The 24,349-nt window shown below is 52.3% G+C and overlaps 1 protein-coding gene across 5 annotated transcripts in view; it reads right to left on the bottom strand.

The window, feature by feature from the left end:
• The window catches only part of RNF24 (ring finger protein 24), a 30,397-nt gene extending 8,442 nt beyond the window's left edge, over positions 1 to 21,955 (bottom strand). The window contains exons 1-3 of one of the 5 annotated variants that reach the window (XM_059845452.1): positions 21,881 to 21,955; positions 12,857 to 12,933; positions 3,472 to 3,621 (exon numbers count right to left, since the gene is read on the bottom strand). In XM_059845452.1, the coding sequence (XP_059701435.1) occupies positions 3,472 to 3,614 (143 nt within the window). In that variant the 5' untranslated portion in view covers positions 3,615 to 3,621; positions 12,857 to 12,933; positions 21,881 to 21,955. Of the gene's footprint in view, positions 1 to 3,471; positions 3,622 to 4,943; positions 5,170 to 6,006; positions 6,166 to 12,856; positions 12,934 to 15,191; positions 15,748 to 21,880 lie in introns of those variants that run through there. The other 4 variants (XM_059845449.1, XM_059845451.1, XM_059845448.1 and 1 more) reach the window with 4 other exon arrangements.
• Positions 21,956 to 24,349: the final 2,394 nt, after the last annotated feature.

Here is a 24,349-nt window from a genome sequence, read left to right as displayed (position 1 = left end):
CACACAGTGCCTGGCTGCTGATCCTGTGTGCTGTCACCCTCCCTGAAGGAACAACTGCCTCTCTTGGGCTCTGGGATCTCTTCCTGCAGGAGTGGGAGCTCCCTGCTTCTCTGGGTGACTGAATCACCTACAGCACGTGGATAAATTGCAGAGGAAAAATGTTTAGCAGGTTTACCCCTGAGATTTCCATATTAGATGCTTTATAGTAGAAGGAGAAGAGAGGCCCTGGGCACTGTTTTTTTATCCCATCATTGTGTTGCTGTCCTCAGCTCAGCCAGGCTCCTTGGGCTCTTAATGGAATCACAGAATTGTCTGAGTTGGAAAAGCTCTCTAAGATCATCCAGTCCCCCAGCACTGCCAAGGCCACCACTGACCATGTCCCCAGGTGCCACATCCACATGGCTTTTAAACCCCTCCAGGGATGGGCACTCCAACACTGCCCTGGGCAGCTGTGCCAGGACTGAACATCCTTTGGGTGAAGAAATTTTCCCAATATCCAATCTAACCCTCCCCTGGCCCAGCCTCAGGCCGTTCCCTCTCCTCCTGTCCCTGTTTCCTGGGAGCAGAGCCCGACCCCCCCAGCTGTCCCCTCCTGGCAGGAGCTGTGCAGAGCCACAAGGTCCCCCCTGAGCCTCCTTTGCTCCAGACTGAGCCCCTTCCCAGCTCCCTCAGCCCCTCCTGGGGCTCCAGACCCTTCCCCAGCTCCATTCCTTTCTCTGAACACAAAACCTAACCACTGTTGGCTCCTGGCAAGTCTGAATGCAGAAGGAAACAACCCTATAAAAAAAGACTTTGTAGGTGCTGTGTACCCTGAGCCTCCCAGAGACTTGGAGCTGCTCCAGGCTGGGCAGGGATGAGCCCTGGATGATCCACAGCAAAGCACAGAGAGAGGATGCTGCAGAATTGACCCACAGTGGGGGTGGCATAGCTCAGCTCAGCCTCCTTCTGGACTGGGTTTTATGGGACCAAAGGCAACATGAGTTTATCACTTTCATTAATTCACCAGAGATCAGACACGACCAGCTGCCTGCAAAATCTCATTTCCTTGTTCTTCCTTTTTTATCTGTAATCTTGCCAAGCAGAGGCAGCAGCCATGAGGGACCTGAGCTCTGACCTGAGTGGTTTGCAGCACCAGAAAAGCTCAAGGTTCACCTGAACAATACACAGGCAATGATGATTTTTGTTGTGAAACTGGACTCTTGTTTTCAGCCAATCCAATTAAAAATGTCACTTTTCCTTCCCTTGAAGCAGGCAGCACAGCCTATATTGACACAGCTGCAAATCACAGGCCATGTCCTATCCTTCCCCAGCACACCTTTTATTTAATGCCATCAGCTCTGTGATTTGGGGTAAATACACCTGATATTGGCTCTTCCACACTCTGGATGCCTCCCCAGCTGGGGATATGGGGAGAGCTGCAGGGGCTGCTCTGATCCAGAGCAAGAAATGAGAACCAGGGCCTGAGGGTGGTGTCATGAGCCTTGCTTGGTGTTTACCAAATATTTGGAGATGTGGAGTTATGGGAAAGGAGGGAGAGGAAGGGCAGTGTTGAGGCTGCACCTATGGGAAAGCCAGGAGCTGCTGTTACCTGCAAAGAACCCCCACGGATGGAAGCAGAGCCCTGGAGCTCTGGAGAGGACCACCCTGCCCTTCTGTTGGTCTCTCTGCCCTTGCAGGTGGGTGGTCCTCATCCTGTTGTCCACCTACAATGCTTCCAAAATTCAGACTTTTATATCCCAGATGAGCTGAGATTACAGAGCAGCATCCGTGGAGGTGGATGCTCCTGGGACACTGGCACAGCTAAAACCCACAGCACAGCAAAAACCCTCCCCAATGGGGGCTGGAGGATCCTGTTTTGGTTCTGTTCTGCCAATAAAAGAGCTGAGGGAGGAGGGCTGAAGAGCCATTTGTAGAGTCTCTCTAGGGTTTTGGGCTATAAAGGGATCACTGGATGACCTAATCCAACTGCACATCTATCATGGGTTGCTAAATAGCACCTCTGGAACAGGAGCCAAAACGTCTCGTCCAGAAAGGTCCTCGGTCTTGATTTAAAGACATGAGGAGGCTGAGGACTTGCCACTTCCTTGCTGGCTTCTCTCACCGGTTACTCACCCTCTCTCTCTTAAAACACGCCTCCAGCTTCTAAATTTAAAGATTTTCTGGCTTGACCTTCCAGACATTACTCCTTGTTATTCCTTCTTTGGGGCATAACACACCCAGTGAGTGCCCAGGAAAATACTCTCAAAGTCCAAACACCTCTGCAATTTTCTAAGTGAGCCATATAGACTCGAGCTCCACCTGAGCAAAACAAGTCCTTGAGCCCTCTGAACACCTCTGGTCTATTTTCATACACATTCAAAACACAATTTTCATAATTGTGGGGAAAAAAATTAAGATATGATGTCCAAGCAGCCCGAATCATCCCTCAGTAAACCTGGGTTTGGGCTTGTCTGCATGTTTTATGAGGTTTTGCTTCATACAGAAGTGAAAATGGGTGGGAATTATCAAGTATTTAGAAGGTTGACACTGAAATCTCATTTCCCTGGTCTACAAGAACAGGATAAAATATTTTCAACACCCTTTAGATAGATAACCTGGTGGGACTGGCTGCTGTGGTGCAAGGAGAGACTGGGTACCTGTTTTACAGGAACATGAGGAAGGGATGTGATGGATGCACAGATTGCAGGGAGCTGGGGCCAGCTGGAAAGACAGAGGGAAAGGAAAGGGGATGGAAAAGCTGGAGGGGAGAGCTCTGGGAATGCAGAATTTTGGCTACCATTGCTGGCAGAATGATGACCTCTACTCCCAGACACAGGTTGAAGCACAGCCAGCCTCCCATCTTGGGTTATCAGCACAACTCATGTCCATCACCACCTCAATTCTCAGGCACTGTGGTTTTTCCCCACTTGCCTCATTCTCCCTTGGTCAGGAAGAGTTTCTCCTCTCAATTAGCAGCCCAACAATCTCCCCAATGGCCCATAAAATAATTAAAACAAGCCCCAAACAGGAGCAACCTTTCACCCTGCCATCCTGCTCCCCCATTGCTCAGATTAGCACATCAACTCTGCATCATTAATCTCCAAACTGTGCCGTTGAAGGAGCAATTTGTGTTCAATAAGCAACGGAGCAGGTATTAAACATTCCTTAGGCACGCAGGACACGAGTTACTCATTACAGAGGGAAATGTGTTGAAACATTAAGCAGAAAGCAGGGACCATGAAACATCCCTTTCCAGGTTTTCTGAGAAGCTGACCACAATTCCATCCCTTTGGTAGCAAATATGTATCTCTTGGTTTTAAGTGGATAATGTCACTGCTCTGTGGGACATCAGGTTGACATGAGATGTGTCAAGGAAATCGGTGCTGCCAAGGAAATAAGATGCTGCCATCCTCTTTTTGGGATGGAGGGATCAGTGATGGGCCTGGAAGCAGGGAAGCTCTTGGGAAACATTCCCTTACAATATTCCCTTACCTGATCAAGTAGCAACAGAAGAGCAAACTGAGGATGAAGACGAAGATGGCTGTGCCGAAAACCACGATGTATATGTTGAGAGGAAGGTTCTGGAACCCGATGTTCGGCATCCTGAAACTGTAATGCTGGAAGTCTGAGCTCATGGGTAGGCTGTGGAGACAGGGAGAAAACACAGGGATGTGACATTCCTTAGGGATGCACTTTGCAGACCAGTGGTCCCCCTGAATGGATGTGGAGAGGGCTGGAGATGACTCCTCACTCATCCACTCCTCCTTGCCCAAAACCAAGTTCCCATCTTGGTAACCCTGAAAACAAAGCAGGGCTGGATCAGCTGGAGCTGGGATTTTCCTTCTCCCATTGTGAGCTTCTCCTCCAGCTCTTTTCCTTTCACACATCATCCTTCAAGTTAAACACTGGATGAGATGGAGGGTGGGAATTGCATCCAAGCAGCCCCAGCTGCAGCCAGCATCCCTCAAACCCCACAGTAACTTGGTAAAAATACTCAGAGCAGCCAGAAAGCCTTGGAGCAAGTTTGCCTTCCCTTCCCCTCCAGTGGTTTCTAAGACTGACTCCTCATTCCATAGAAATCCTGCACCAAAATCATCAAAGATGAAAAGGACAAGGACATTCCCAGGACACACAGCAGTGCCTCTGAGAGAAATTATGGGGAGACAATGGACTCTGTAAAGGAGGCTTTGGTTGTTTTCCCATCTGAGACACAGGTTTGGTGGTTTAAGAGCACTTCTGCAGGTTTCAGCTTTACTCCTCAGCACAGCCCCAGACTCCTTCCCCCCAGGAAAGCCCCGAGGCACCAGCGAGAGGCGGCCAAGAGGAAGAGGCAGCAATTTTGGCTGTCATATCCCACATCTGGGACCCGTGACCAAAACCTCCCTCCCCTTGGAGAGCCCCAATTAAACCCTGAGCAGCTGTCTGGGATAACAATTTCAGCAAATCCTCTCCCCCAGGATTTTAATAGCTCTTATTTATTATCTCTTATCTTCCTATCATTCTCTGAACCGTTCGCCCTCAGATGATCACAACTGTTGCTGGCCAGGCATAAAGTTCCCCTGCCCCCAGCTTAGAAAAGGAAGTTAAAAATATACCTGGTTTTCCCTTCTGCCCACGGGAGAGCAACGTGTGATGAAGTTTTACAAGCAAGGAAAGTACCTGCAGTCTGAGCCCTGTTTCCCAAATAAAATCACCAAGGGATAACAAAACCCTCCCCTGGAGCGGGGAGTTTTCCACGGTGCAGTAATTGCACAGCTCCTCATTTTGCACGGGGTGGGAAGACGGTGGGGAAACCACAGGATCTGAACCCACACATGCCAGGGAGCGAAGCTCCAAAATCCAAGGGTCCTCTGAGAGTCCCTTCAAGCAGCATCCTCACTCCCAAATCTCCTTTCCCCCTTGAGCCCCCTTTTTTGCCAAACCTTGAGGGTTTTCCTCTGACTTCCCACGGGGAGCAGACTCACCTCTCATCCCGGCTGCCTCACCGGGACTGTCCCCTTGCTGAAGGCAACATCCCTGCCAGCCCCAAACACCCGCCCGGGAGCCTCCCTGCTCCGGCTGCTTTCAGTTTCCTCCCTCTCTGGAAGTTTCGAGGCGATTTCTGGTAAAGCCTGGATTTGATTAAAGCCTCCAGAGACCAACACGCATGTTCAGAACCTCTCCTGGCCAACGTGGAAACGCTCCGAGAGCTCGGGGAGCCGGCACATCTCCCTGCCAGCGCTGGTGGGGATGGGATTTTATAGCCCAGCAACCACCCAGGAGGCAGCTCACGCTCCTCCACCGACGCCTGTTCCGCTCAGCTGAGCTGGTTTGCTTTGCAAATCAATTTTAAAAAGCCCAATCCAGCCCCCAAACCTTTGTTCCCAGCCCTGGCGGAGTTAATGCGCAGCTTGGAGTCGCGGGGCTGCCTTTGGGTTTCAGCCCTGCTGGGTCAGAGGGATTTGGGACTTGGGACGGGTCAGGGGCTCCCCTCGGTCACGCTCCTGGCATGAGGATGTTTCAGCTGGAGGATGCTGCCCCACCTCACCCTCGTGCTGATAATCACTGCCTTTGGCCAAAGCTGGCTGCCTCCAGCTCCTCAACCACCCCAGAGAAACGTCCTCAGTCTGGGGAAGCTCCAGGTGACTTTTTGCAAGGAAGGAGAAACAACTCTTGGAGGACAGGCAACAAAACCAACCAGCACTGGACTGTAGCTTTTCTTCCCTTTACAACTCTTTTAACTTGTGATGCTCTTCTCAGCAAACCCACTAAGAGATTCTGTGGGTAAGGAACATCCAAGGCTGCATTTGCAGCAAATCCCATGAAGCCAGGAAAATTCCTCATGCTCATGTGCGCCTGAGCTGTGCTGCTCTTGCAGCAGTCCCCACATCCATGAGCACAGTTAGGAACCATCACAGCCCTCAGCAAATAAACAGTCAGCAGAAACAGAGCTCAGAGCAACCCCCAGCACCCCACTATCCTCTCCAATGGAACCACCTGCATAATATTTTGCCCCAAAAGGGTGTCACGAACGCAGCCATGACCTACCTGCCAGCCATGTCGTGGGGGCTCGGCCTCCTGGGGACAACCCTTCTGTCCCCTGTGGTGCAAATCCAGGGAATCCCACACCAGATTCATCCAACCCCCGTGTGAAATAACCTTCTCCACATTGGAGCTGCCCTGGTCCTCCCTCCCTCCTGCTGCAACAGCTGAGAAACGTTACAGCAAAAAACACGGAGGTTAAAGGGGAAAAATCAGTCAGTCTGCCCAGGATCCAGGAAACTGTTAACTTTAAAAAGACTCCAGTGAAATCTGATGATTTCAAGCAGCCAAGCTTTGGGGTTGTTTTTTTTTTTTTTTTAAAGGGGAGTTGGGGGGAGGGAACTGTATTTTAAGCTGCTTCAGATTTGCAAGGGTGCAGCCAAAAGAAATAAAAAAGGAGCAATAAAGAAGGATGAAAAGTTTCTGGTGCAGAACAAAAGCCTCCCTGTTGCTCTCTCCATGGTCAAGGCACCTCAGAGCAGGGAGATGATGCTTGTGGGGCATCCATGGCTCCCAGTAGGTCCCTGAAACCTCTGGGATGGGGGGCACAGGTTGTCCAGAGAAGCTGTGGCTGCCCCTGGATTCCTGGAAGTGTTCAAGACCAGCCTGGATGGGGCTTGGAGCAACCTGGGATAGTGGAAGGTGTCCCTGCTCATGGCAGGGGGTGGAATGAGATGAGCTTTAAGGCCCCTTTCGACCCCAATCACTCCAAGATTCTGTAATTCCATGATTCTGTAAAAATTAGCAAGGAACAATGGGTCTTTTTCCTGGGATATAGAGAGCCACAAATGGCAGAACAACCTGAGCTCCACATCTCCTTCCTTACACTCTCCAATGACTCAGCAACGTGGGGCCAAGCACATCCACATTTCTCCAAGGAGGACAAACCCCAGCTTTAATTAAAAGCCAAAGTGCTGGTTAATGGCCCATCGAGCAGCCAAGGAAAGGAGTGTCACAGGTCAGCGAGCTCCAGCGTGGCAGGGCTTTGATTACAGTTGGGCTGTGAAAGGTAAACCTCACCAAGCCACGTCCCAAATTAATCCCCATCAGAGCCACAGCAAGCCCTTAATACGTGGGGCCAACCTCGTACCCAGAACGTTCCTCAGAGATCTCACAGGGATTAATACAGCATGCAATTGTCTTCTCATAGCTAGAGAAACTGAGGCAGGGAGGAGGAGGGGAGTGAGGCAGAGCTGTGGTCCCTGAAGCCAGAGGGTGACACCAGGGATGCCACTTTAAGTAATGCCATGGGCTGAAAGCTGCAGATTTTTGCTTCCCTGCTGCTTTGCCACATGGATTGGAACTGTGTGATCCTTCTTGGGGTTTTACTTATTAAAAGGAGCTGCTTGTCCTTTTTCAAAAAAATGTATTATTATTTATTTATAACATCAGTGCATAAAGGGGCCATGCATGTGCTGTGCATCCTCACACCTAAATACAGCCCACATGCTGGGTGGAGCAGTGGCTTCTGCCTCTGCTGTTGTAAATAAACTCCTGTTTTTAGAGGGATTTACTTTATGTTTTCAAGACAAACAACTTTCTCCACAGGGGTTCAAAGCAAACTCAGACTGAATCTCCTCAGCCTTTAACTGGATGGAGCTGGTGGTCTGGGCATCCCACCGGCCAGGCTGGCAAAGCCAACCCATCTCCAGGAGCTTCAAACACCCAGCAGAGCCAGACACAGGCAGGCTGAAATCATGAATCTCAGGGAAAAATGAATGCTAAGCTGTGGCCAAACTCCAAGCTGGAATATTTTATCGATGGGAAAGGTTTCAAGCGGGCGTGAACGGTGTCTCGAGTTTCAAAGGCGTTTCGCAACGTGTTTCAGACAGGTTTAACCAAAAGCCTTATTAACTGGTTGAAAGTTAAACTGGGAGCAGCTGACAAGACCTTTCTGAAACAGCCCGAGTTGTGTTGCAAAGCAGGGTAGTCTTCCATGGAATGTTTCTACAAAAGGAAGGTTATTTAATGGCTGTGACTAACGGGATAATATTTAAAAGAAAAAGATTCTTCCAGGTGTTAAGAAGCAGCAGCCAGAGACGCCCTCATTTAACTTGCAGGCAAAAAATCCCCCTCGTGGACCCCAAAAGCAAAGCGAAGCCCTGACCTCAAGCAGCTGGAAGGAATTTCCTTCAGCTCTGTCTCTGGAGCTGGTCCAGAGCCAGGATCCGCAGCGTGGCGATGGGAAAATCACAGGCAGCTGCAGAGCCAGCCCCAAAGCAGCATCGCCATCGCCCCAGAGATGCCACTCAGCTGCATCACGGAGCAAGGGGAAAACTCACTGCTGCTCCAGCCAGGAGTGATGGCCTTTGCTGTCCAAAACCAAGGAACAACAGGATTGAGCATGGGGGGAAAACAAAACCTCTTGGCATGACGCAATTTCAAAGGGCTACGATGCTACCATGGGAATGCCACATCCACTGCCAGCTCCGAGCAGCCAACCTGGCCCAGATCCTTCACTGCACAAACCTGGCAGGGAATGGAGGAGCGTGAGGGATGGTGCAAAGCTTAGCAGGGTTATTGATTAGGGAAGAGGGAACATCCCAACAGGTCCCTCACACCACAGGCAGAGCTGTACTAGGATCCAGCAAAGCTTGGCTGGGGTGATGCGGCACCATCACAGCAACAGAAAGAACTTCTGGGTGTCAAACAGTACAAAAACGCATTTGTTTCACCCATTTTGGCTGCCTGCAGGTTTGGGGGTGCTGGTGGGTTTTTGCTGTGTGCCTGGACATCCAAGGGACCAAACTGACCTCCAAGCACAAAGGGCTATGGACCTTTGATCCCTCCTCCCTGAGAGCGGATCCAATGCTTTTTTTGAACTGGAATCAGGAAATTTCCTGGCTGTGTTCCCCAGCTGGCTGACACCAAACACAAAACCTTAACCCTCTCCACTGCCTCTGGGCAGGGGACACAGAAAGTGATGTGACATCACGACAAAGCAGTTGGAAAAAAATAGGAAAGTCTAAGGAAAGCAATATCCGACAGCACGACTGTACTGCTGCAATTTCCAGCAAGCCCTTCTGATTCCAGGCAGTTGAAGAAACAATTAATCCCAGACCTTTAAAACTGAAGAGAACCTTTAAATGGAAAATGTTTTTGCTACCACTGGCAGAGAAACGTGCAGAAATGGTTCAACTGCAGCTCCCATCACCCACTGTAAAGTCAAGTTCTTTCTCCCAGCACTGTTGGAAAAGCAAACTAGAGGTTTGCTCAGGGCTGATTTTGCAAGTTCCAGGAAAACAGGCAAAAATAAATAGAAAAAAAAATAAAATCAATAGCATGATTTAACACAGTCTGGAGGAGGGGGAAGGAGAGTTTGGAGGAGAGCCCTGCTTGAGCTCCCATCAGGAATGAGAGCTGGGAATCACTTCCCAGGAGGGTTTGAAGCAGAGCTGGCAGAGCCTTGCCCGGAAAGGCTCACATGAGCTGCCCAAGGACAGCCCAATTCGCTGTCGGAGATGAAATAACACTTGAGGAATTTTTCCCCTTTGGCCTTGGGGATTTGTAATTATTTTTCCCCCCTTTTCCTGGCATGCAGTTCCAACGTCACGACCTGGTGAGCTCACTCTTCCTCCCCAAAGTGTGGTGGGAAAGGATGTGCTGCTGCCTCCTCCTGCCCCCAACCCTCTTTGTACTCCCGAGGTGAAAAGAGGAGGCAGGAGCCATCACTTCCCTTTATGGGCTGATGGTGGCAGGACACACATTATTAAATATGGGTGAATTTTAGCCTAAAAAGAGCAATGAGAGCACAGGCAAGTGGGAATAATCTCCCACCTTCATTTGTGGTAGGTTTTCCTTGTTCACAGTGCTCCCCAATGAACAGGTTCCTTGGGGAACACAAATTGGAAACTCCATGAGAAACACTCAGCCTACGCAGCTGAAGGGTCAGAGCAGAGAAATTGGTGTTAAACACTCCAGGGAATTTGAAAATTCCTGGGTGATGACACAGAGCTGTGGGAAGCAATGGGGACTCCCAAAATACCACATCTGGAAGGAAAAAAAAAAAATCCCACTTTGATCAAGTCGTCTTCAGGCTAAACCAAAACCAATCACTTTCCATGGAGCCTAAGAGCAACTTGCCCTCTCTACTCTAATACTGAGAAGCAGATGGATTAAACAACTTCCTAAACCCCCTTTTCCCCCATTTCCTAAGCTCCTTTAATAAGGGAAAAAAATAATGATAAGTGCAACACACAGGGATCAATAATCCTACAAAACCCTGCTGGAGATGAGCACCCTGAACCAGTGATGGGATCACAGCTGCCAGCAGCCATCCTATAAAGGCAGTTGGAAGAGCCAAGCACAATTTGGGAACAGGAAGGCAGAATGATTTAGCTGACACTAAATAAGGTTGCTAGGTTATGGATTTTTGTGAGGGGGGGTATAATCTGAAAGGGGATCCAGATGGCTGTAAAGCCTTGTGGTGGAAAAGCAGCATGAGGCCAGAGAGGGAAGAATTCCTCTTTATGCTGCTGCTGTCTGCTCCTGGATCCTGGGTTTCAGTCCTCAGGAATGCACTCTGTGGACCCTTTTAATTGCACCATTTACATTTGAGGTAAAAATTAAGAAGAGGTAGCTGGATGGAGAAGAGTGAAAAAGCTGGTGACTGGATACCAGGGAAAAAAGGGTCCCTAAACAAATCCCACGGAGCAGCCATTCCAAGCCCCTTTTGATCCAGCCAGGTTTGTATTTTACAATCCTGACAGCCTGAAAAAGGCTTCAGGGAAACCCAGACAATCCCAAATCCCAGCCTGCTGGGAATTCACACCAATGCCACGTCACTGCTGCTTCCAGTTTTTCCTAATACTTCCAAAAAATGAGCTGCACAGACAGTCCACCCTTTCCTGGTTTTGACCCAAGTCCTGGGATTTAGGGGAGCTTTTTTTTAAATCATTCCTTCTCCCTTGCTAACAGAGACTGGAATGGTTTTGCAACATTCTACAGAGTCCAGCAAAAAAACCTCCTGGGAGTCATATGGAAGCAGGACAAAAACTGCTTCACCTCTATGGGATTGCCACAAGAAAGGTGGCTGCAAGGATGGAAAACTCCTCAAAATTTAGTAGGAAATGGAAAATGAAACTTTTCCACAGCCAGACTTGCACAACCAAGTGAGGTGCTTGGAGAGAAACATTCACCAACCAACAAATGCACCTCCTCCTCTGTCACATTCTCAGCACCAGGTGTGATGCCATGGGATACCATCCTTCTTCCCTATTCTCCTGGAATCGTGGCCTGACCTCAGTGGGGTGCAGAAAATGAAGGAACTTGAGTGAAGCACTGGCACAGGCACAGCTGTTTAGACAGGTTGTGGATTCCCTATCCCTGGAAATGTTCAAGGCCACGTTGGAGCAACCTGGTCTGGTGGAAGGTGTTCCTGCTCATGGCAGGGTGGTGGAATGAGATGGCCTTGAAGGGCCACTCCAACCTAAACCCTTCCATGATTCTGTGATTCTAAAATCCAGGTGTACCCACGCCCCAGGGGTCTGTAACCAGGAGGTGATAGACAAATTTTCAACACCATCTGCCCACACCCCTCCTTTGCCCAGGGATGCTGCTTCTTACAGGGGTTCCTCATAAACTGAGCCCTAAATAAGCAAAACCCCAATTTACAGCTGTGCTGCTGATGCACAACTTGTTTAAAAAAAATAAGCAAACTAAACCAAACACCTTTTGTGAGTTACTTAAAATTTACATTTTTCTTGCAACTGACTGAACAAAACCTGCTAAATATTTTCTGAATGCTTCAAGGCTACAAAGCTAAAAACCACCAGTGGGAATTTCGTTTAACAGTTTGCTGTGGATCTCCACGAATTCCCGGGTGTTGAATCGCCTACTAGAAGGGAAAATATATGAGTGGCACTAAGGAGGTGGCTTAGCAACGAGCAGGCTGGCAGCTTCAAGTGGCTTTTTAAAGGTCAAGAGAGAACACGATGTCTGGAGCCCTCACGTTCCATTTTTTTGCTACAATTTAATGATATTTCTGGCCAGCCCGGTTATTAAATCGCCGCCTAGCACCAGCCAGCCACACATCTGTTACACCCAGGCTTTAAATTAAGACTTTCCCAACCCATTCCCACCTTCACCAACGTGGTGGGGGGCGGGGGGAAGCTTTGTCGGGATGAAACACAAGGAGAGGTCCCACCATGGAGAGGATTTTTGGGAGGTGATACTGAGCAGCATCATTGAAATTCAGCGGGAGAAGCTGGTTTTCCTCGGCTCTGCGGGGGCTGCCATGTTAAATCACATTTGGATTCACAGTACAAGGCTGCTAAAATACCACCACGGTGCCTATTGGCACATTTCAATGAAAACGCTGTGGCCTCATTAGTAGAGTGGAAATTATGAGCTTGTCTTTGTATATATTTAAAAGCTTGCCTCTGAAACTCTACTGGGTTGGAGCCAGGAATTCCTGGCTCCGAGCTCCTACCACTCGGCAGTTCGGGATCGCTTTGCTCACACAGGTCAAGCGACCACACAGCCATCGACCCGGGAGAAAAGGCATTTAAAAACTGCCCTGAGGGGAGAGGCAACAGGGTTTGAATTAAACCCTCCTCCCTGTCAGCTCCCTGCGAGCTGGTTAGGCAGCAAGTCCTAATGAAAGTGCAGGTTGTAATTAAGAGGATGCAGGAATGTGGGTGTGTGGAGTTTCATCCTGCTCCCAACAGTTGGGGTGAGAGCATCCTGTCGGCTCAGAAGCACTGTTCCCCTCTGGGAATGGACCACAAAAGCCCAAATCCTTTGAAATGAGGGGCAAACTCGTGAAATAACACGGTTTTTTTAGGATCTGGTCCTCTCAAGATGGGAATTTGCAAGTTTCTGTGAAGGAAAACTTTGGGCTCAGCTCCCTACTTACCTGCACGGGCGCCGCAACGCAGCCAAGCCACGCAACGTGTCTGCTTGAACAGCTACCGTGGTTTGGTACCAGGGATGCTGGAAGAAAAGAGAAAAACACCCTAAAAATTGCACAAAAATCCAGAGGCAGCAAGGGAGAGGATGAAGACATTGTTTTAAAATGCTTGGATTCGCAGAGGCTCCCAGAAATTGTTTCAGCTCTTGGTAACAGCACAGAGATCCCCTTTTAAAACACGTTGATGACGTTACGTGGCATAGAAAGAATGGGGGGGAGGCTTGGCTAATCCTCACAATTTTATAAGCATCTGAGACACTAATCCCTTGATCTCATTGAAAGGGATTAGAATTACTCCCTTGCCAGGAAATTTAAGAAGTTTTCTACCAGATGTAAACAGAAGCACGGAGCAGCCCGCAGAGATGGCTGCCACACAGCGAGTCATCACAGAGAAGTCTGCATCTGGGCTGGTTTTGGGGTGAAAAGGGGGGATTTCCAGCCCAGTGCTGCACAGGGTTGTCTGGAATGATGTGGGTATCCAAGGCAAGCCTGATCAGTCCATCCATAGTAGGCTCAAGACAGGATCCCATCCTGGGCAAGCAACCTGCCAGGGCTACACAACTCATCTTTGGGCTCCAACTCTTATGGAAATGGATGCTTCAGCTAAAAAAAAAAAAATCTATCCCAACTACCTGACTTGTTCTGCATTGGCCTAGGAAAACATCATTTTAATAGTAAGAAAAAAGAGAAAAATCTCTGAGCAACAAAAGCCAAGCTGTGCCCTGCTACACAGCAGCCTTCATCCACACAGCTCTGTGGTAAGGACCTGGGTTAATAAGGAAAATATAACATGGCACCCTCATGGAAACAGACTGGGATCTGCAGCTACCCTCATGATGAGTGATTCATAATATTGAAGAATAAATTATTTGATTTAGAAGATGAAGCAGGCAGTGTGCAATCTGGGGTTTGATATAGAGCAGTTTGCTACTAGGTTGGATGTGCCAGCTCAGAACATCAATAGCTGAGATAAATCAAACCTAGAGGGAGCAGAAAGGATTCAGGGGATCCTTTGGAGAGGAAAAACAAATTTGTTAGAAAACAGAAGTTTTCTAAGAAAGAAACAAAACTTTTGCCAGTGCTTACTTCTTTCCTCTTTTAAATTCCATCCAAAAAAAGAAACCTACAGGGACTCAAGTTCCAACCTCAGGATAAACAAGGCCACAATTTCATCAGCTTGTCTTAAAACCCCTCCTTTTGGAGGTGCCTGAAAGGATGGCAGCAGAATCCCTCTTCTTCAGCCCATTTTTCTGCAGGACCATATCATTTTCAGTCTTTAGGCACAAATTCTCTGTTGGCTTTGGGAGAATACCCCCCCATCCCCACTGCAGTCCCATCTCCCTGCAACACTCCTGCTCCCAGATTTAGCATCAAAAGCTGGAATAAACCACCTGATGTCAGGCTTGTCTGCAGCTCCATCCCTCTCCCCTGGCTGCAACACATCCCAGGCCTTTCCCATCACCTCCTCGACCTGCTCCTCCTGCTGCATCACTGGCAGCTGCATGGGGAAGATGCTTCAGGAGGAGGAGGATACAAGGAGGAAGCCCCAGGAATGGTCAGAAGCACATGACAGCTCAGCATCCCTCAGGCAAAGCCACAGTTGAGAAAATGATCCATTTTTCCTGCTTTTACTCCCAAAGTGCCACCCCCAAACAACGCTCAGCACAATGGTGAGGCTCTGTTGGTGTGAATGCCAAGCAAGACTGGGGTGCAGGGCTCAGGTGACAGGCACCCAACCCACAAGAGCACCACCAGACAGGCTCCAGCCAGCTCATCCCAATTTATTCAGCCCTCAAACAACCCAACATCACACAATCCCATCCCACTTCAGATGGCCAACACCACCACAATTTCCAAAAACCTTATCTTTTATCTCACAAGATAGCAAAGAGAGCAAAGAGAGCAAAACATCGGGGTCTAAGGGGTCTAATCCAACACTTCTCAACTAAGAAGCGAAAGAAAAACCCCGACCCCGCAGCTCCGTTTGAGCAGAGACAGGAAATTGCCTCGGGGGAAGCCCAGCCTGGCGACGGGTTTTTACAGGGAACAATAGGAAAATGGGAGTCGTTAAAGCACCGAGGAAATATCTGCCTGCTCGGGACAAAGCTCTGCGAGAAGAGAAGTTTAACTCGATCTCTACAATCCGAGAGCCCCGGTCGGCGGGAGGCACGATCCACTCGATCCACTCGGGCGGATTTGTTGTAGTTGAAGCTGTTGGGTGGGAGAATCTGACCCTCCAACCCAGTTCTGACGGGTGATTTGGCTTCACCCCCTTTCTTACCTGCCAGGCTGCTCCTCCTGGATTTCAGAGGACCAATGGAAGAGCTGAAATGCCCCGGTTTCACACCTGGGAAGCTGCACTGCCACGGAGCTCTTGTGTTTTCCCCGAAAAACTCCCATAAACCAAGAAGCTGGGAAGCCCACTCCTACTGCACAGGCTGGGAGAGGCTGGAATCAGGAGGGCAGCTGCCTCCTGCTCAGCACTTTCAGTTTCTCTCTCCAAGCACTCTCCTGGCACAACTTCCTCTAAGGCGCTTTGCGAGTGAAAAGCTGCATTAGTGGTGGCATTAATCCTCCGAGGGGATAATAAAATCACAGAATCATGGAATCGTTTAGGTTGGAAAAGCTCTCTAAGGCTAACCCAGCACTGCCAAGGCCTTCACTAACCCATGTCCCCAAGTGCCACATCCTCATGGCTTTTAAATCCCTCCAGGGACGGTGAGTTCAGCCCCTGCCACGAAAACGTGGTGTCAAAGGCCTTGCCAAAGTCCAGAAAGACACACCCACGGCCTCTCCTTCACCTGGCAAAACAGGTCACCCTGTCACAGAAAGAGATCAGGTTGGTCAGGCAGGACCTGCATGTCACAAACTCACACTGGCTGCTCCAGATCCTCTGATTGCCCTGCGGGTGCTGCGTGAAGGCACTTTGGGTGATCTGCTCCTGTCAACTGACTGACAGCCCTGTAGTAAAATCCTCCTTCCTGCCCTTCCTGTAGCTGTGTGTCACATCTGCTCACTTCCAGTCAGCTGGGACCTCCCAGTTAGCCAGGGCTGCTGGTAAATCACGGAAAGTTACCCCCATCCATTGCAGCAATCCATTTGTTTGAGTCATCCCACATGACTCTCTGCTGGCAACCACAGTGTCACAGCTTTCCTGATGCACAGTGGCTTCCAGATCATTCTCCTGCTGGTGACCACGCTGTGGGTGTTGGTGCAGGTGCACTTCAGTTGGGTTTTCAATCCCACCACCTTTCTGGAGAAGTCCCAATTCCTATGTGACCATTCTCAAGGGCTTTCATGAGCTACCACATGGATATCCATCCCCTGCCTCCATGGAGACAGCACATAAAGGACCTGGCTAGGCATGCTGTCCCTCAAACACTGGGATGGGCCTCTAGGATTATCCTGTGCAAAGATCCTTTTCCCCCTCAGAGCCAGGAGAATCCAAGTTCTTCAGCAGTCTTGGTGTCCTGCAAACCCATCCAAAAAACAAAACTAAAGCCAAAATAAGCCTGGAGAAGTCATTCCTTCTTGCTCCTCACACTCACAGTCCTGAAGATGAAGCAGAAAAAGCAGGATATCCCTGCCTAGGCTTCCCATCACTCTGCCCTTGCTGCTCCTCCTGTTTCTTGATCTCTCTGCTTTTTCCACAGCCTGATCCAGCTGCAGGTCCAGCATGGGAGCAACGTGAGACCTCACAGCCTTCAGCTACACTGAGCCAGCTGCTTCCAGCAAATTTGGTCCATGAGCTCCTGCTGTCCATCCACTCACTGGCATTATGGCCAGGCTTGTTCCTCTCACCATCCCTCCATCACTGCAGCCATTCGTGAGCAGGACACAGGAGCCCTCCACATGGGGCTGGAACCCTTTAGGACTGTTTTTTGTTCTTTGATGGAATTTAAACATGCCAGACAAGTAGAAAAATGACACATTCCCTGTGTTACTGTTTCAGAGGGAATAGCATCCAAAAATGACTCAGCTCCATCTCCAGCGGGGACTGCTGCATCCCGGGATGGAGAACAGGCCCTGCTCCAGCCCACTGTCAATGTCAAGGTTTTCCCATCCCTCAGGTCAGGAAGCAAATCACCACTGCCCACGGTGTGGGTTTGGATCCTCTCCTGAAGTGCATTTTCCATGGGATCGCTGGCATTCCTCATTTTCCATGGGATCACTGGCATTCCTCAACGCAGTGAGCACCTGCCGGCCTCAGGCAATGACTGGGCTCACTCACAGTTAAGTCGGGCTCAGGCGATGACTGGGCTCACTCGCAGTTAAGTCGGGCTCAGGCGATGACTGGGCTCACTCGTAGTTAAGTCGGGCTCAGGCGATGACTGGGCTCACTCGCAGTTAAGTCGGGCTCAGGCGATGACTGGGCTCACTCGCAGTTAAGCCGGGCTCAGGCGATGAATGGGCTCACTCGTAGTTAAGTCGGGCTCAGGCGATGACTGGGCTCACTCACAGTTAAGTCGGGCTCAGGCGATGACTGGGCTCACTCACAGTTAAGTCGGGCTCAGGCAATGACTGGGCTCACTCGCAGTTAAGTCGTGCTCAGGCGATGACTGGGCTCACTCACAGTTAAGTCGGGCTCAGGAGATGACTGGGCTCACTCGCAGTTAAGTCGGGCTCAGGCGATGACTGGGCTCACTCACAGTTAAGTCGGGCTCAGGCGATGACTGGGCTCACTCACAGTTAAGCCCCGTATCACATCATCACTGATGCCGCTTTAGAGCCCTGTCAGCGACTCGGGGTGGGGACACGGGAACACCAGGACGGCCACTCCCAATCTGAGTCTGAGCGGTTCCAGGGCAACAGCGACAGGGGAGGGAATGGCTGTGACTGCCGATCTTATCTTGTGTCAACAACACTCAGCTTTAAGGGGAATGATTGCAGGAACAAAAACAAACAAACCCAGCTCGGGCACACCAACCGCTGCTGAGACCGGGGGAGCTTCAACCCCAAAAAACACCCTCTAAGCTTCCACACCAAAGGTCCAAATTGGCTGAGGACCACCAGAAGGATCTGCACCTCCTGCCACGGCCCCAAGGATGGGCTTGTTTCGGTTTACTGTGCAGCAGGAGCCTGGCAAGGTGGGGGAGGACCACGGCTCAGCCTGGTCATCCCAAGGCAGAAGGCTCCAGGTGCAGGTGGTGGGAACAGGAAACGAGCACCAGCTGTGCCTCTCTCCACCTTTTCCACATCCAAGAGTTGTTTTATGGCTACGGGTGAATCACTCAACACATCTTCTGCCACACAGCCCAAGTGGAGGTGACAGGAGGTCAGTGGGAGGGGTGACCCAAGAGGGAATGCCTGGAGAGATGGTCCAGATGCACAAAAGCCCTGCTTGCAAAGCCAGGAGTCCTCCTGTAATCCCACACCTCACTTAGTCCAGGAAGCAGCTGGAAGTTGGCTCTTCTTGGGTAGAACCTCCAGGCTTGGTTCAGATCCATAATCCTGAGCAGCTCTGCTGCTCCCTTGCCATGGAATCCTCCTCCTCCTTGTCCACCTCATCACCTGCCTCTCCCCCAGGAGAGAGCCAGGACCACTCTCCAGCCAAGAACAGTGGCAGCAACCAGCAGCCATCACCAGCCATCACCTTATTTCCCATGTGGCACACAGTATTCCTCATCTGAAGGTCCAACAGATCCCACAACATTCAGAGCACGCTGACCCCAAATGTGTCCTTACCCCAAGTGTGTCCTTCATGGCTGGTCTATCAAACTTATCCCCAATCACACCTGGAAGCGACTGGATCTGAGCCTGGGATGCACAAGCAGTAAGTTCCAGCAGAGCTGATCCACCTCCACATCTTGTTCTCCCCAAATCTGATACAACACTCAGCTTTAAGGGGAGCCTTTAACCAAACAGCAATGCCAGCAACATAAGCAGCAGACCTGGAGTGTCCCAGCCTTGGTGAACGGGGACAAAATTAGCAAACCTGAGCTGAGCAGTGGTGGAACAGAGGTTGTGGAGGGGATTTCTCCAGCAGCAAGGCTGGGAGATGTGGGAAATCACCACCCCACACACCTCCAGCAGCTCCAGCACCCACCCATCAGGACCACCATCTGCCAGCACAGCCCTGTGACTTGGTTACGGGATCACATTGCTGCTCCTGCTTCTGGCACATGGGGTTGGAAGCATTTATTTTCCCTTTTTAAATATGTTTTAAATACATCAATTAGTGCATTTTGGGTTCCTTCCACATTGCCCCCAAGCAGTTCTTCTGTCAGGGGCTCTAATCTTCCACTGCCAATTATTAGTGGGGCACGAGGTTGTTATTTTTCCAGGCCAGGGGCCAAATTTGTATTTAATTTTTGCTCCAGATGGCACAGCACTCCAGATGCATCAGCTGGAGCATCGAACCTGTATGAATAAAGTAATAGAGCAAACAACATGATTTACTCAGGGGCTGTTTGACACGCTTAAGGTGCTTTGTGTACATCTGTTGTGTAAAAAAAAAAATAGCATTCAAATGAATTCAGATGATGGTTTTGCTGTTAAACCCAACACCTGAGGGAAATGAAACAGCAGTAGGAATCTAAAAAATAATGATGATAATAATATTAGAACTTATATTTTGCTTTCTGTAAAGTCAAAGATATATTTAAAAAAAAAGCTGATTTCAGCCATCGCTACTGAGCATGGGCCTGGGTTTTGTTCACCTTCCTCTGTCCCCAAAGCTGCTGCTGGCAGCAGGTCTTGAAAACCAGGGTCAGAGCTCTCCCAGGAGAAGGGCTGGTGATCCCAGATTTCAGTGTGGTGCTGAGAGCTTATGGCTCTGCTCATCCGAGGAGATGTGAGGAGGACACCAGAGGACAACCACGAGATGTTCCAGTTACGCTTCTGGCAAATTCACCCCGTTCCCAGAAAGCTGCTGCATCCCTCTGGCACAGCCTGCAGCCGGGATGTGCTCCCTGCAAACTAAAGCACCCAAAATAACTTAGAATAGGGAAAAAAAAGAAAAGAGAGACATTGAGTAGTCGGGTTTATCTGCCTGGGCACATGAATAGCCGCCGCGTAAAAACCAGCTGAGCTCGCAAACGCTTGGAAACAAAGGGATGGGGGGGGAGGTGTCTTTTTGTGTTTGGCTTTGCTCCGTTCAGAGCATCCTTGGGCTGTGAGAGCCCGTCCTGGCGGCACCCGAAACAAAAGAAAGCCGGGAGCTGTAGGCAGGAGCCAGCTGGGGAAAACCGGGACGAGGAGGAGGAGGAGGAGGAGGAGGAGGAGGAGGAGGAGGAGGAGGAGGCACCCGCATCACCCTCCCCGGCAGCTGCGGAGCCGGGCTCGCGTGTTGCCGAACACGTTATCCATGGCAGGAAACTCGAGATCAAAGGCGAGGAGCGTGCCAGAGCAAGATGTCATCCAAGCCTCCTGCCAAAGGTGTGCACGGGAGGGGGGAAGCAGCCCCCAGACACACACGCTGGCACATCCGAAGGAGCCGGCGCCGCTCGTGGCGTGACCGAGACCCACGGCGTGTTCTACTCCGTGCACCCCGGCGAAGACAAAGCCAGGCTGAACTGAACAAACAAAATAAAACCAAAACCCCAAACCGCAGGAGGTGCATTTTTACCCGTCGGTTTCCAGTCCCCAGGGTCCCACGCAGGTCCCCTGCCAAAGCGGCGGGCGCAGGGACGGTACGGACGTGGCGGCACGGCAGGAACAGCAGCCCAGTGTAACTCCAAAAAAGCAGCTTTTCCCATTTCTGGGTGGCTCTTTTTTTTTTTTTTTGGTTTTCTTTCAAAGCACAAGAAACCCGCAGCGTCCTGTCTTGGCCCCAGGAAAGCAAGGGGACGTGTCTGATTCCAAGCCAGCGACTACTGGGAACAGAGGTGACCTGGGGACCCTGAGCCGAGCGTGGGGTGGGACCCCCAGGAGCTCCCCCTCATCAGGGGGTCCAGACAAGATGGGGACATGTCCCCTGTCCCTTTGTGCCGCCCCAGCCCCCTCCTCCATCCCTCCGGGGTGATGCAGCCCCAGTCCATGGCTCCAGCCTCGGGGCTGTCCCCTCTGTCCCACAAGCAGAACCTTATGGCAGCCCTATAGTGCTGCCAGACACCCCAAGAGCACAGCCCAGACCCTTGAGAGTGCCCCCTTTGGGGTCTGCAGGGACATGGGGGATGCTCCATTGCCCTGTGGAGGTCCCTGTCCCAGAGGGGACTGTGGAGCAGAGAGAGAGGGACCCTGTCCCCCGTGGGCGCTGCTGAGGAGGGGGTGCCCCTGCCCCACAGGGGGGGAGGATGGAGGGGGAGTCCTGTCCCATAGGACAAGGCACAGGGAGAGGGTCCTGCCCCTCAGAGGGCTGGAAAACAGACCCTGCCCCACAGAACAAGGCACAGAGAGAGGGTCCTGTCCAAAGAGCGGATGGAGGAGGGACCCTACCCCACAGAACAAGGCACAGAGTGAGGGTACAGCCCAAAGAGCGGATGGAGGAGGGACCCTGCCCCCCAGAACAAGGCACAGGGAGAGGGGATGGAACAGACAGTCCCCACAGAATAAAGCGCAGGGAGAGGGTACAGCCCAAAGAGGGGATGGAGGAGGGACCCTACCCCACAGAACAAGGCACAGGGAGAGGGGATGGAACAGACAGTCCCCACAGAATAAAGCGCAGGGAGAGGGTACAGCCCAAAGAGGGGATGGAGGAGGAACCCTTCCCTACAGAACAAGGCACAGGGAGAGGTCCCACCGCACAGAAGGGCTGCAGGAGGGTCCCTTCCCTATAGAACAAGGCACACAGGGAGGTCCTGCCCAAAGAGCAGCTGCAAGACGGACCCTGCCCCACAGAGGGGTGCACAGGGAGGGACCCCAGGCACACAGCGGGGATGGAGAGGGGTCCCTTCCCCACAGAACGAGGCACAGCGAGGGGTCCCACCCCACATGGGGGTCCCCGGGGGGGGATCCCCGCCCCCCATCCGGACGCTCGGGGGGGGTTCCGGTCCTCCGGCCCCCCAGGGGGCTCCCGCCCCCCGCACTCACCCGCCGCCGCGCCGTCCCGCCGGGGCTCGCGCCGCCCGCACCGCCCGGCCCGGGCAGGACCCGGATGGAGCCGCCCCGCCCCGCCCGGAGCCGGGCACGGCCTCGCCGCGAGCACCGCGCATGCGCGGAGCGGTGACAGCGGGGACGGGGCGGGGCGAGGGGACATGAGGGGACAGCACGGGGGGGGGACGGGGGTGACACGGGGACAGGATGGGACGCGGGGGAGTGACAGGGAAAGAAGGTGGCAAGGAATGACGGGAAAGGGATGATCGGACAGGGGAAGGTGACGGAGGTGACCGGGGCGTGACACGGGTGATGGGGTGATAGGGGGTGACAGCGAACGGAGGTGACGGGCGGTGACACGGGGATGGGATGGGATGGGACAGACAGAGGTGACGGAGGGTCGACAGGGGGCAGGGAGTGACTGTGGGGGCATAAGGAGACGTTGCAGTGACCCTGGGCAGAGGGTGGCACTGGAGACGGTGATGGTGTAGTGAGGACTTAAAGTGACAGGGTGGCACTGGGGAAAGGGGATGGTGTAGTGGAGACAGGGGATGACTTTGGGGACGTGAAGTGGCAGTAGGGACAGGACAGGGTGGCAGCGAGTGCAGATGGGGACAGGACCTGGCAGGAGGGACAGGGTGAAGGCAGATGACAGGGGTTGGTGGCAGTGGGGACGAGGTGGCAGGAGGGGTGACCCAGAGGGGACAGGAGGTGGCACCGGGGGTGGTGTGCGGGTGGGCAGTGTCCCGCTCTGCTCATCACAACCCTCACCCCTTCACTTGTCCCCACCCCTGTCCCTTTGCATGGACACGACATCACTTGTGGGGGAAATGACATCAGCCTGGAGCTGGGATGTCACCCAGAGCCAGCGTCACCCGCTGCTGCGGGGATGTTCCAGACGTGCAAGGGAAGCTGATCCTCTTTTCCCCCCTCCCTTTCCCTCTCCAGGCTGCACGGAAGGACCTGACACGGCGGTCCTGGGTGCTGTGACAGCAGGGACACTGGGCTGAGTATCCCGCACTCTGTGACAGCAGGGACACTGGGATGCACATCCTGGGTGCTGTGACAGGATGGACACTGGGATGCACATCCCGGGTGCTGCGACAGGATGGACACTGGGATGCACATCCCGCACTCTGTGACAGCAGGGACACTGGGATGCACATCCCGGGTGCTGTGACAGCAGGGACACTGGGATGCGCATCCCGCACTCTGTGGCATCAGGGGACACTTGGATGCGCATCCCGGGTGCTGTGACAGCAGGGACACTGGGATGCGCATCCCGCACTCTGTGACAGCAGGGACACTGGGATGCGCATCCCGGGCTCCCGGCGCTGCCGTGGGAGGACTCGCCGGCGCTGACCTCGGGATTCCTGGGCGCTGAGGCAGGCAGCCGATCCGCTGGTTGTTTTCACTGGGTGAAGCCTTGTTCCCGCTGTGGGAATCCCCGCTCGGCATGGGAAGGATCCGCCCGGACATGCTCGAGCTGGGAGTCCTGGCGTTGGGAAGAGCCCCGCGGGGAGCCGCTGCCGGCAGCTGCCGGGACGGGACGGATTTGGGAAGCAAATGCGCTCGGAAATCGAGTTCTGCCGTTCCTCCCACGCGGGCCGGCCCTGGGCACTCCGGAGCTGCAGCCGGAGGGGAGGGAGGGAGGGAGTGCTGCGAGCCTTGTCCTTGGCACGGAGTCATGGAATTGTTTGGGTGAGATGGGACCTTAAAGCTCATCTTGTGCCAACCCCCCTGCCATGGTCAGGGACAGCTTCCACTAGATCAAGTTGTTCCCAGCCTGGCCTTGGGCACTTCCATGGATCGAGGGGCAGCCACAGCTTCTCTGGGCACCCTGTGCCAGGGCCTCCCCACCCTCACAGGGAAATATTTCTTCCTAATATCGATCTAACCCTGCCCTCTGTCATTGTGAAACCATTCCCCTTTTTCCTGGTGAGAAAAGTGCTGGCTCTTGTTCCAAGTCCCTCTCCAGCTCTCTTGGAGCCCCTTTGGGCCCTGGCATGGGCTCTGAGCTCTCCCTGGAGCCTTCTTTTCTCCAGGTGAACACCTCTAGCCTGGCTCCAGCCTTTGGAGCAGTTCTGCGGCCTCTTCTGGACTGGCTCCAGCAGCTCCAGGTCCTTCTGATGTTGGGGGTCCCAGGGCTGGAGGCAGCTCTGCAGGTGGAGTCTCACCTGAGCAGGACAGATGAGCAAAATCCTACCCCTTCCCCTGCTGCCCATGCTGGGGGATCAGCCCAGAGCTTTCTGGGCTGCCAGCACACACAGCTGGGGCATGTCCAGCCTCTTTCCCTGAATGAGAGAAAATAAAAACCACCCAGAAATGGCCCTCTGGACATGGGCAAGGCAGGGTGTTTGCTATGACTCCAGTGCTGGCACAGGAGAAATAAATTCCTGGACATTGCTTTATGCCAGTTACAGAGAGTGGTTCCTGTGGTGCACCACCCTCCCTGCCTCAGTTTCC

The sequence above is a fragment of the Haemorhous mexicanus genome, chromosome 4, assembly GCF_027477595.1.
Source record: "Haemorhous mexicanus isolate bHaeMex1 chromosome 4, bHaeMex1.pri, whole genome shotgun sequence".
Taxonomy (NCBI): domain Eukaryota; kingdom Metazoa; phylum Chordata; class Aves; order Passeriformes; family Fringillidae; genus Haemorhous; species Haemorhous mexicanus.
This window is presented reverse-complemented; position numbering and strand designations above follow the sequence as displayed.